General features: G+C 38.4%; 1 protein-coding gene across 2 annotated transcripts in view; it reads right to left on the bottom strand.

The window, feature by feature from the left end:
* KIF13B (kinesin family member 13B) overlaps nt 1-13,390 on the bottom strand; it is a 210,292-nt gene that overhangs the window by 123,753 nt on the left and 73,149 nt on the right. For both annotated transcript variants that reach the window (XM_077769703.1, XM_077769702.1), the window contains exons 3-6: nt 11,909-11,921; nt 7,359-7,419; nt 5,809-5,901; nt 3,573-3,753 (exon numbers count right to left, since the gene is read on the bottom strand). In XM_077769703.1, the coding sequence (XP_077625829.1) occupies nt 3,573-3,753; nt 5,809-5,901; nt 7,359-7,419; nt 11,909-11,921 (348 nt within the window). The remainder of the gene's footprint in view (nt 1-3,572; nt 3,754-5,808; nt 5,902-7,358; nt 7,420-11,908; nt 11,922-13,390) is intronic.

Consider the following 13,390-nt stretch of genomic DNA (forward strand, 5'->3'; position numbering starts at 1 on the left):
CTGATAGACTAAATGGGGAACAAAACACCATCATTTCGGGGTGCCTGGGTGGCTCAGTTGGTTAAGCGTCCGACTTCAGCTCAGGTCATGACCTCACGGTTCCTGGATTTGAGCCCCGCGTCAGTCTCTTGTGCTGACAGCTAGCTCAGAGCCTGGAGCCTGCTTCAGATTCTGTGTCTCCCTCTCTCTCTGCCCCTCCCCTGCTCATGCTGTCTCTCTCTCTGTCTCTCTCTCTCTCAAAAATAAATAAAACATTAAAAAATTTTTTTAAAAACACCATCATTTCAATAAGTGTAGTGAAAAGAATTCAATAAAAGTAAATACTTATTCATGATTAAAAAATAAATAAATACCACTTTAAAACAAGGAATAAATGCTGTAAGGGGAATCTGCCAAACTCTAGAACAAACAGCATACCTAATTACATCAACCGAAAAACATTAAGAATATTTGTTGATGATTGTATGGTATATGAATTCTTTCTCATAAGAGCTCTTTAAAAAATATAAACAATACAATGAGGTGCCTGGATGGCTCAGTAGGTTAAGTGTCTGACTTTGGCTCAGGTCATGATCTTACAGTTTGTGGCTTCCAGCCCTGCATCGGGTTCTGTGCCAACAGCACAGAGCCTGGAGCCTGCTTCAAATTCTGTGTCCCTCTCTCTTTCTGCCCCTCTCCCCATCAAAAATAAACATTAAAATTTTTAAAAAATATAGGGGCGCCTTAGTGGCTCAATCAGTTAAGCATCTGACTTCAGCTCAGGTCATGATTTCACGGTTTGTGAGTTCAAGCCCCGGATTGGGCTCTGTGATGATAGCTCATGTCTGCCCCTCCCATGCTCAGGCTCTGTCTCTCAATACATAAGTAAATAAATAAACAAACAAACTTAAAGTTTTAATTAAAAATAAATAAATAAATATAAACATTACAATGAAAAGAAGAATATTTGTTGATGGTAAGATTAAAGTGATTCTTATTTTATGCACTGATTTTCTAATGATTTGGAATCCTCTAGCACCCTAGGATCAACCACCAAAAATTTCACTTACCGCTATAGAACTGTACATGCAGTAAATACAGAACAAATATTTGACTTAATTCTGATCTCAGGATATACTATATCATAACTTTTTCCTTTCATTTTTCTTTTCTCTTAAAGATAATGTATACTGTGTCATCTCTCTTAAGTATAAAACAATATAATTACATCATTATACACCGTAGATACTGAATTCATAAAATCAGTACTTGTTTTAAAAAACTAAGTTCTCTCACTGAAAAGAGATCACTTTTAGAGTTTTTAATTCCACTCACTTCAACTCTTAAGAAACATTACAAAAATTCTCAAGAAACTTTCATGGAGAAAACAATAGCAGCTAACACTTAGTGAGCACTTCCTACATAAATGTTCTAAGACCTCAGGTGTATCATCCCAGCCAATCTTCACAACAACCCTCTGTGATATTATGTAATATCATCATCCCCTCTGTACAAAGGAGGCCTAGAAAGCATAAGGAATTTGCTCGATAGGTAAGAACAGTTAGAGGGACCCAGATGCAGAGCTATGTGAACCCCAAGCCCCTGCTGTTAAATGCTAACTATACACAAGAAAAACATAATAAATTATTAAAGACTCCAGGAAAACCGTAGATAAAAACTGGAGTTAGTGCATACAAGCACTGTGGAAATTCCAGCTAAGAATTTCTGGAAAGAATAACTTTCGGATCTCAAAGAAAGTGACACTCTTCACAGAGGTGAGGATGCAAGGAAAAGTATTCAAGGCAGAGTCGGGAAAAGTACAGGACATAGTATTCAGCAAGATGTGGGTACTTAGGCTAGAACCTTCCTACCTCTGGCCTCCTTTGGTTCCCTGTTTGGACTTTCATGCTTAGTGACCTCCAGCCACAGTGGACAGCAAGGTTACTCAAGTGATGTCTTACACCTCCATCCTTTTAGCACAGGCTGCCCCCTATGTCTGAATGGTTCTCACCTAACTTTTTAGTGGACAAACTGCTACTCAGCACAAAAATCATCAAGTACTCTTCACGAAGTCTTCCCGTTTCCTTATTCCCTCTTTGCCGTCACATTTAAAAAAAATTTTTTTTTATGTCTTTATTTTGAGAGACAGAGACAGAAAGCGAGCAGGGGAGGGGCAGAGAGAGAGGGAGACACAGAATCCGAAGCAGGCTCCAGGCTCTGATCTGTCAGCACAGAGCCCGACATGGGGCTCAAACCCACTAAGATCATGACCTGAGCCAAAGTCGGATGCTTAACCGACTGAGCCACCCAGGCGCCCCAAGCCATCACATATTTTGTATAAGCCTCCTTCGCAATTTAAAAGCATCATTGCATTGTATTATAATCACTTGTCTCCAAAACTCTTATTCTCTCCACACTGTGAGATCTTCCTTTACAACTTGCCTAGTGCTCATCATGTAACAATGATCATTCAATAAATGTTTTTTTTTTTTATTTTTTATTTTTGAGAGACAGAGAGAGAGAGAGAGAGAGAACAAACAAGGGAGAATCAGAAAGAGAGGAAGACACAGAATCCAAAGCAGGCTGCAGGCTCTGAGCTGTCAACAGAGCCAGACGCAGGGCTCGAACTCACAAACTGTGAGATCATGACCTTAGCCCAAGTCGAACACTTAATCGACTAAGCCACTCTGGCACCTCTAAATGTTAAGTTGTATAGAGAAACACTAAATGCCAACTGAATATCATTGTGAAAGGCCTGAAGATCNATAGGATTTCATTCTTTCTCATTGCCAAGGAGTATTCCATTGTGTATATAAACCACATCTTCTTGATCCACTCGTCAGCTGATGGACATTTAGGCTCTTTCCATGATTTGGCTATTGTTGAAAGTGCTGCTATGAACATTGGGGTACATGTACTCCTATGCATCAGCACTCCTGTATCCCTTGGGTAAATTTCTAGCAGTGCTATTGTGGGTCATAGGGTAGTTCTATTTTTAATTTTTTGAGGAACCTCCACACTGTTTTCTAGAGTGGCTGAACCAGTTTGCATTCCCACCAACAGTGCAAGAGGGATCTCTCTGGGAATCTTTAAAAGTAACTATCCTAAAGTCCAGGTTTTAAGTCTCTGATTATGCCTCTTCTTAGCATGCAAATTAAAAATGACTAAAGACCTGAAATTTCTAGGTCTTTTCAACAAAAACCAAAAAAAAAAAAAAACAAAGAAACCCTACTTGATTAAAGATACCAGTCCCTCATAATACTAAGCAACTTAATTTTCATTGCATATTTTTTGTCTGTGTTTTTGGATATATGTGAGAAATTTGCAGTATGAGGCAAATACATGTGGCTCAACAATACTTCCCTCCCCAACTCAGCTCTAACTCACAAGCCAGAATTGGCTGCAGGAAGCTGCTCAATGCAACTGGAAACAAAGTCATAAGGACAATAACCAGATAAACAGATAAAAGCACTAAGATGATAAGTTAAATAAAGAATTCTACCAGAGTTCAATATGAAAAATTTTACTTAAGTCAATTTATAAGTCTATTGTAGTCTTTAATGCTATCACATTAACATTTCAAAATCCTTTACCCTTTGGGATCAAGAAGGTCTCTAACTTTTTCATTATAAATTTCCATATAGGACACTTCTACTTTAAAACTCTGCTCTTCATTTTCCTCTTTCTGAGTTCGTTCAAAGAGTCCACTGCAAAGCCTTGGAATTAATCCAGGTTGGTCAGCTGTGCCCATCATGGTGTAAGATTTTCCAGATCCTAAAAAGTGAAAATAATAGTTGTTACTGTCTCTGAGAAGTTTAAATACATAACCCTCATTCCATTGCTCATAATAAATTACTAGCGCTTAGTAAAATGCCCAAAAGAAAATAAGAAATATACCAAGTATAATGATGAGACTAAGCAAACATAGAAGCTTACCTATTACACATGTAAAATCTAAAGTAAACACCTTTGGGGAGCCTGGATGGCTCAGCTGGTTGAGCATCCAACTCTTGACTTTGGATCTGGTTGTGATCTCACAGCATGTGGGATTGAGTCCTGCCTCAGGCCACACTGACAGTGTGGAGCCTGCTTGGGATTCTCTCTCTCCCCACCCCCGCTCTGGCTCCCCTGCCCTGCACACACACACCTCTCTCGCACGCACGCGCGCGTGCTCTCTCTCTCTCTCTCTCTCAAAATAAGTAAAATTAAGTAAACATCTTTTGGGAAGAAAATAAAAACATACTTTACCCATCTTCATGCTTTAAAAAAAAATGACCTAAAACAACTGAAAAACAATGAGGTTGGACTAGTTTTCTAAAATTAAATGGGAAGATCCATATGATGAATACTACTGTGACTGTTCCCAACCACTAATCATAGAACAAAAAATACACATTATCCCTATAGGCCCCAGAACAAATTAACTTACTACCCTTTGGCAACAGTGTAAAAACCAAAGAGTAATCTTCTTTTTCTACTATAATATTATTTTCTCCATTGTACCAAAAAACATATTCATTAAAGAAAATTTAGAAAAGACAGGAAAATAGAAAGGAAAACATTAAATCATGCATAGTCCTAACATAAATATAACTCTTTTTCTTTCTTTAGTAGCAATGCTTTTATAAACATATTTTTAATTCTACAAGTTGCTGCTTTTATCACTTGACATTTATCATTGTCATAATATCTCAAACCAATACACCACTTCTTAAGCACCAGGCCTTTTCTGTAAGTTTTTGATGTTAACTCACTGTGACAACCCTATAAGGAAGGCTTATGCTTACCAACATTTTACAGATAAGGAAACTGAGGTGTAAATTTCACAGCTGGGCTGGAGCTGGGCTACCCAGGCTCAGAATCTGTGCTCTTTAATCACATCACACACTGCCTCTTAAAAATATCACAACCATTCTAATTTTTTAATTTTTATTTATTTATTTTGAGAGAGAGAGAAAGTGAGGGAGGAGTAGACAGAGGGGGAAAGAGAGAATCTAAAGCAGGTTGCACACTGTCAGTGCAAAGCCCAACATGGGGCTCGATCTCACAAACCATGAGATCATGACCTGACCCAAAATCAAGAGTCGGGTGCTCAACTGACTGAGCCACCCAGGGGCCCCCATAACCAGTCTTCCACAAAGAATAGTTTTCAGTTCATAGTAGCACTCTCAACAATAGCTAAAACATGGAAAGAGCCTAAGTGTCCATCAACAGATGAATGGATCAAGAAGATGTGGTTTATCTATACCATGGAATACTACATGGCAATGAGAAACAATGAAATCTGGCCATGTGTAGCAACATGGATGGACCTTGAGGGTGTTATGCTGAGCGAAATAAGTCAGGCAGAGAAGGACAAATATCATATGTTTGCACGTATAGGAGGATTAGGAGGAACTTAACTGAGGAACAAGGGGGAGAAGAAGGGGGGAAATGGTGGGGGAAAGGGAGAGAGGCAAACCATGAGAGACTCTTGAATGCTGACAAAAACTGAGGACTGATGGATGTGGGGGGGAAGGGGGATGGGCATGGAGGAGGGCACTTGTGGGGATGAGCACTGGGTATTATGTGGAAACTAATTTGACAATAAGCTATTTGTAAAAAAAAAAAAAGAAAAGAAAAAAAAGAATAGTTTTCAATTGGACAAGCTATGCAATATACCCTTATAAGAATGACTCTTTCACTTTATATAGATTTTCTTTCCTGTTAACCACCGAAGTACAGAATTCAAAATGCTCCTTATCAATTGTAACTGATAAGATGCTAACAATATATATTCTCTTTGTTACTTTCTCTGTTACGATCTTACTATACATTATTTAACATTACCAGTCTGTCCATAGGCAAAGATACATGCATTGTAACCATCAAAAGCATTCTGAAGGATATTCTCCCCAAGGCACTTGAAAACATCATCTTGACCTGAAAGAGAGAGAAAAAGAATAAGAAAGGATATTTTATACTTCATATGAACAGCTTTTTAAAAACTAAAAACAACACCCTCAAAAATGCACTTTTTCAAGCTGTAGATTTCCAAACAGGATTTTTCGACTTGATGAATGCTTCCAAAGGCTATGTCTTTCATGTATTTCTAGTTGGTACAGGATAGGAAGTGAGTAAAAAGTTCCTGATAATATGAACTTGAAGTAATAAACACTGGCCAAAAATCCTCTGCAATGCAAAAAGCTAATGAACTAATTTTATAAACGATGATTACAAATATCCAAAGTTTGTATCTGGGACCTCAGGAAACCTGAATTAAACAATCATATATACCAATCTCCTCTCCTTTTCTTCAATGATAATTTTTAACTATAGGGCCTACAATACATGCCAGCTAGAAGAGGGAAGATCTTGAAAATTTCTTCTAGCTTTCAATCATGCTAGAAGAGGGAAAATCTTGAAAATTTCTTCTAGAAATCTTCTATTTCAATCATGGACAAAAATAATAGGTTCAAACTCTCTTCCATAGGCTAAATTAAATATGTCAATAATCAAACAAAATCATTCAAACTTTCTTTGAGTCTTGAATATGAAATATGAAAGAACTAGATGCTGTTATGTTTGTTATACTTTAAACACTAAAAATAGCACTCCATTATCCCCCACTTCCTAGTTAATTTCCCAGATTAGGATATCATCCTCTTACTCCCAATACAGAAGCAATCTGTAAGTAATTTGTCAGGCCATGTAGACTAAATTAACCTTAACTTTTTGAACCAGCTGTAGTACTACTCTGTCTCATGACAAAAGCCAATACAATATGACACTCAATATTTAAAAAATATTGCTTAGAAACAAGTGTCATAAAAGCAGCTAGGAATAAAAGAAATTAGAAGGCTGTCACTATAGTCCTAAACTTGTGGATAAGTCCTAAACTAAAGACAGTCATTGTTGAGTAGAGTAAGAGAATAACAGAATTCCAAGCAAATCTAGAGAATCTCTACATTAAAGACAGAAATGAAACACTGAAAACGTAAGTGACTTACTTAGTCACAGAGGCAGGCAGGAGCAGAGCCTGGACTACAGGTTTCCTTTTCTCCTTGGCTCATCTTTCCTTATATCAAGCTGCCTCTCTAGACCATATCATAGACATCGAAAGGAATCTAAATGGTTAGTGTGTGCTCCAGGTGCCATGTAAGGCCTGGGAGTGCATGTAATAACTTCAATCATGTACCCTGTTAATCTACCTTCATTGTCTTATACCAAGAAGAGCACCTTGTTAATCTATTTCCCGAGCAATATAAAAACAGCAAAGATGGGAAAGAGTTCTCTATATAGTTTTTAAAGTTACATAAAATAATGCTGTCATAGTTCATGGAAAAAACATAAAAATACCTTTTCTATATTATAAGTAGTTAATAGGATGCTGTCCTTACCTGCATATTTTTCTCTGACTGATTCATCCATAGACCAGAAACAATGATCATATGCAAACACCTGTTGAAAAATAAAAATATAGTATGTACTAAGAATAAACCCTTAACATACTTATAATGCTATAACAATGTTGTAACATTGATAACACTGTTCACAGTAGTGAAATAAAAATAACTGTCTTAACAATGGAGGTTAGTCAAATTATTTATGGTACCGTTTTATAATGAGTAACTCTATAAATGATGAAGACTTTTATTTCACATGGAAAAACCTTCACAATGTTAAGTGAAAAAAAGGAGGTTACAAACCAATATTTATAATATGATGGCTATTACATACACGTACACATGTACACACAGACACACCTAGTTACACATATAAAGTTTACTTCTGCATAAGATTAGTGATCTTTGTCTTCTTTATGCTTTTATATATTCTCTACATTTTTAGTTTCCTCAGATAAAATAAAGGCATTTTAAAAGAATAAGATGTAAAGATGATTACTACAGCATGTTGAAAATGTTACAAGATAGCAGAATCAAAAAATTATAACACACCCAGGTACAATACTGCTTTTAGACTGTAGAACACTGATAAGAAAATGTTCATGTATTAATGTAAAAGTGATAAAGTCTGGACCACAATCCCATGTTTGTACCAAAATCTATACAGATGAAAAGCTTAGTAAGAACACACACTGGAAAATGGTAAGTGGTTAATGCCGCCTGGTGACACATCACAGATGACCTCTGTTTGGATCTTTTATACTTACTACTTTCCAAAATATGCATGCTTTTTTTTTTTTTTTTTGCAATCTTCAAGTTTTTTCCATTGATTTTTCTTTTTTGGAATTCATGTTTTATAGTTAAAGTCTAATTGTTTTTATTCTTTTTTTTTTTTTTTTAATTTATTTCTGGGAGAGCGAGAGACAGCGTGAGCAGGGGAGGGTCAGAGAGAGAGGGAGACACAGACTCTGAAACTGGCTCCAGGCTCTGAGCTGGCAGTCAGCACAGAGCCCGACGCGGGGCTCGAACCCACGAACCGCGAGATCATGACCTAAGTGAAAGTCGGACGCTTAACCGACTAAGCCACCCAGGCACCCCTCTAATTGTTTTTAAAATCATCTCAGGCTGTAGTTCAAACTCTCCAATTTTGGGAATCTGCTGCCTCACTTCCTGATGACAGTTTTCCTCTTGGGCCTTTATATGTTAGTTTGCAAGTGCATCTGAATCGGGAGTTTGTGTTTTATGGTTTACGTGGTTACTTGTTTTTTTCCTCTCCCTCTGGCCACCTTTGCATGACTAGTCACACAGACACTCCCAGCTACTGAAGCCCAGATTTTGGTCTTTCCAAAGTCCAATGTCTCCACACCCTCCAATTTACAGACAGCTAGCTCAATGTTGGTGGCCAAAATCTTTTTCTTAACACTTCATTCATGTTGGAGCCTCACTCAAATCAGAGTTCACATGATGAGTTCTCCAGTCCTCACTCATACATCAGGGACCCCTCTAATCTGCAAGAGGTGAACCTCTACTTACTTCTGAGAACCTGTGTCTGATCCCAACGTCCAGTAAACACAGTGCTTCAGCCCCAGCTTGCTGCTAGTCCCTAAAGTTACACTACGCTGATTTTGAAGCAATTTTTTTTGAGAGAGAGAGAAAGAGGGGTGGGGAGAGAGAGAGAGAGAGAAAGGGAGGGAGGGAGGGAGGGAGAGAGAGAGATTCTTAAGCAGTCTCCAAGATCAGTGCAGAGCCCACCACGGGGCTCAATCCCACGACCCTGGGATCATGACCTGAGCCAAAATGAAGAGTTAGATGCTAAACCAACTGAGCCAGGCAGGCGTCCTACATTATCTTGGTTTTGAGTGTAATGATATGATTTCAGTATTTTAAAATATTTTATCTGTTCCTGCTAGGAGTTTGGAGTTGGCAGGAGAGTGCATCTGTGTAAACTCACAACACTACCTGGATCAAAGTTCCAAAGTTAAAAAAAAAAATTTATTTTTGAAGAAAGGATTTAGATTAAGACGGTAAGTAAACTAAGTATGCATGCCTATATCCCCCTCCCACTTGAATTTGGCTCAAAATGATGGATGGAGAGAAGGGAAAGGGTCAAAAGGGAAAGAAGGGGGGAAAGGAGAGCAAGTTTTTAAAAGCTAGACTGTTTGCTTCTACCTGCATGAGAAATGGAGACTCTCTGAAAAAGAGTTGTAGTGAGACTGATGGGGGACAGGTAGGGCAGAGTGGGGCCACGTGGAGATCACAGGCCAAAACACTGCAGAAGAAGATGGCTGCAAAGGGAGGAGCAGTTCTGGGAGGACACGGGGAGAACATGTAAATGGGCATGAGAGCACCTGGGGGGCAGTTGCTAGGATGACTGGTTAAAAAGACCTTTGAAGCAGGGAATGATCAGAACATACATATCTTTCTGCAAAACAGCAGGCAGGGAAGGCGTTTGTTCCCTGGGAGGGGGCAGTGATGGGAAAGCTGGGCAAAGAAGGCAAGGAGAAGCCCAATGGCTGGCAAGACCCAGGAAGAGGCAGGAGCCCTGGAGCCCGGAAGCCAAAGCACTATGTTGTATGTTACTGATCCTCAACGTTTTTCCAAAGCTCGACATGTATCTGTCAAGAGTGGTGGCTCGCTGGGTTAGCAAGACTCCAACAGGGAGAGGAGGAAAAAAAGGAAGATAGAAGGCTGTCCCAAAGGTCTGTGTGTCACAATTTCAGGTCGGGGCTCCTTTTCAAACTCCATTTGTCAGCCATACTGGCAATCATTACAGCATGGTGAGAATAAATGAAAGGTGAAGTTCAAATTAGGTTTCTTCTGTTCTAGTTTTGAACTCTCATCTCTTACCATTTTATTTAATTCTGTTCTTAATTAGGTTAAGTAGAAACTATCCAGCTTCTTGCTCTGTAAGCTTAGCTCTCACTTCAAAGGCGCCATCACCATATGCGTGCACTTACCAAAGAGGAGGCTCAAAATGGCATTCCTCTCTGTTATTATGGGGTTTTTTTTCCCTTTTCTTTCTTTAATTTAGGAATTTCTTTAACAACTGCATTTCTAACTCTCAGTTGCAGTAGAGCTATTACCATTACAGTAACCACTAATCAATACAGGTGCTAGGCCCTGTTCACAGGACACTGAGGTACAAAGAAGTTAAGAAATCTGGTAGCTGGCAGGTGTGGGAGCTGGGATTGGAAACCAGCCTTCTAGCTCGGGCCTGCTTATCACTAGGCTCCCCATCAGCAAGCTGGATTAGCTCTATTCCTCAAATTTTATGAAAGTGCCGCAGTCTGGTACAAAGTTGGGAACTAGTGAACACTTAGTTCTTATTTACTCACAATGCTGAATGCTTCTAAGTTTAGGCAATATTGTTATTGTAGGAATCTTTCAATTTTTATAAGAATCTTCAGCCAAGGATGTCCTAAAGCAGACAAGCCCCTTTCTTTCTAAATATTGTTCCTTTAAAATTAAAAACAAATAAAAAACCCTTTTTTTTCCCCAAGTAACAGTAAAGAAACACACATTCACTGCACAAAGTCAAATAACACAAAAACAAAGTAAAAAGTAAAGGTCTCCCATTTACCAGGCACACCTCTCCCTAGAGGTAACCACTATGTTAGTAATGTGGTGTTGGTCCTTCCATACTTTTTATGTCAGCAAAACATTTTCTCTAAACATGAAGACACAACTGAATTCAATAAAACATGAATAGTTTTTAAATGGTCATGTAATGTTCCCTCACATCTTTACTGCAATCTTCAGTCTCTGGCTCCATGAAAAAATAAGAAAACAAAAAATAAAGCTAATAAAGTTAATTTTACAATTATAAAGAAAACCAGTGCCACATTAAACTATTAAAAAATTATTCAGTCCCAAAGAGCCATGCCTATACATATTTTAGCAATAATAATAGAGAATGGAAGTACAATTTAACCACAGACTCTTACAACAAAAACAAAATTCCAAGAACGTTGATAAAAATCTGAATTTCCTGACAAGTTCCAAGTAATAGCAGCAAATGGTCACTGCAAAAATACAGCCTTTGTGCCCACTTCAGCACACCTATGAATTCCTTAAGAGATACTGATGCGCTCCACTGAAGTTTCTTTAGAATCTGGGCTCAAATCTAAGATGACAGCACATTTGCCTGACGAAGCTGTGGGTCAGGGAAGCTTTCTGTTGGCCTGAGAATGTGTCCCCAGCAGTCTCAGGAGCAACATGGATGAGTCTGCCTAGCACAGTTCTGACCACAGTCTGGAACGACTGGTTTCAAGCCAATCCATGTGAACAGCAGAGCACAAAAGGAATCTGTGTTATAGTTGCCAGGAAACTGGCTAGAATCGGTCAAAGTACAAATACAGCTTTTCCATAAACCTCCAGTCCCTCCTATGCCAATAAATGATTTTGGATTTATGAACAGGCTGACAGCTTGCATTACTTTTACAAAAGTCACAGAGGAAAAATATTTCTGAGAAGAAAATTACCAGTACTTCAAAATTACGCACTTAAGATCTTCACAAGCATTTATAATAAACCAAATCTCTTACCTTTGGCTGGCTTCTGAGTTTCCAAAAGGGATGTCATTGTGGACATGAAAGAAGAAGGAGAAAGTTAAAAAAAATTTTGGTTAGAAGACAATTTTTGAAGGGTAAAAGCATAATATCATGTAAATTTTTATTAATACTACTAAATATTAACTTTGAAATCAAATAGCAGTTTAAAATAAAAGATAAATTAATATCTATTAACTAGCAGGTTAGCATCCTTAATTTTTTTTAATGTTTATTTATTTTTTAAAGAGAGCACGAGCAGGGGAAGAGCAGAGAGAGAGGGAGACAGAGGATCCGAAGAGGGCTCCCCATTGACAGCGACAAGCCTGATGCAGCGCTCAAACCCACTAACCACAAAAAACCCGCTAACCACAAGACCATGACCCGAGCCAAAGTCGGACACTAAACTGACTGAGCCACCTAGGTGCCCCTAAGAGTCCTTAATTACAGAAAACTAATTTGCATCTCTGAAGAAGAAGAAACATTATCTCACCACTGGATAGTTTTTAAAGTCCTAATATTTCTGCCTTATCCATTCTGCTTATTCTTGTATGGGTCTTGTAAAAATACAATTTAAACCTTCCTTACTTTTTACCATCTGATTTCCCTTTCCAAGTAGTTTTCCCTGCTTTGATACAGCAGTAGCTCACTCTCTATATTGGTCCTTCTATTAAAAAAAAAGAAAGAATTCTCTTCTGGCTAAGGAAAAATGGTTAACTTAAAGGAACAACTAATTTTTTCCCCAGTAAATTACTACTTAACTGAATTAGTCACTTATTCTCTGCTTACCCAGGGCTTCTAACCTCCGTCACCCCAAAACTGCCACTTACTGACACCTCCTCAGGGTAACAAGGATACGACTCAACCCAATATAATTTTGAGATAGGTTTTTTTTTTTTTGAAGTTTATTTATTTGAGGGAGAGAGAGAGAGAGAACAAACAACGGAGGAGCAGAGAGAGAGAGAGACAGAATCCCAAGCAGGCTCCGCACTGCCAGCACAGAGCCAATGTGGAGCTCAAACTCACAAACCATGAGATCATGACCTGAGCTGAAACCAAGAGTCAGATGCTTAACTGACCAAGCCACCCAGATGCCCCAGGATAGTTTTAAACTTAGATAAAAGTTGCAATAGAAGCACAAAGAACTCCCTTCCCCCAAAACAACTTCACCAGTTAACACTGCCACAGCTACTATATCATTCTCCCCCACTCTATCTCTTAATCATCTAAGAGTAAGCCACAGACATGCCCATTAGTGCTAAACACTTCAGGGTGTAATTCCTAAAAATAATGATATTCATTTTCGTCACCGCAGTACAAAGTCAAAATCAGATAGTTTAAGAATAAAGGAAAGGAATTTTGAAACTGGAATAAGACAAAAACAGTAACTGGCATTTTAGGAATAACTGGTTTCTCTCCAAGGATCAAAACGCCAACTCAAGCCTAAGACTTTAAAGGAAACTGAACACAGAAGTGCTT

This window comes from Crocuta crocuta, unplaced genomic scaffold, assembly GCF_008692635.1.
Source record: "Crocuta crocuta isolate KB4526 unplaced genomic scaffold, BGI_CrCroc_1.0 scaffold551, whole genome shotgun sequence".
NCBI lineage: Eukaryota > Metazoa > Chordata > Mammalia > Carnivora > Hyaenidae > Crocuta > Crocuta crocuta.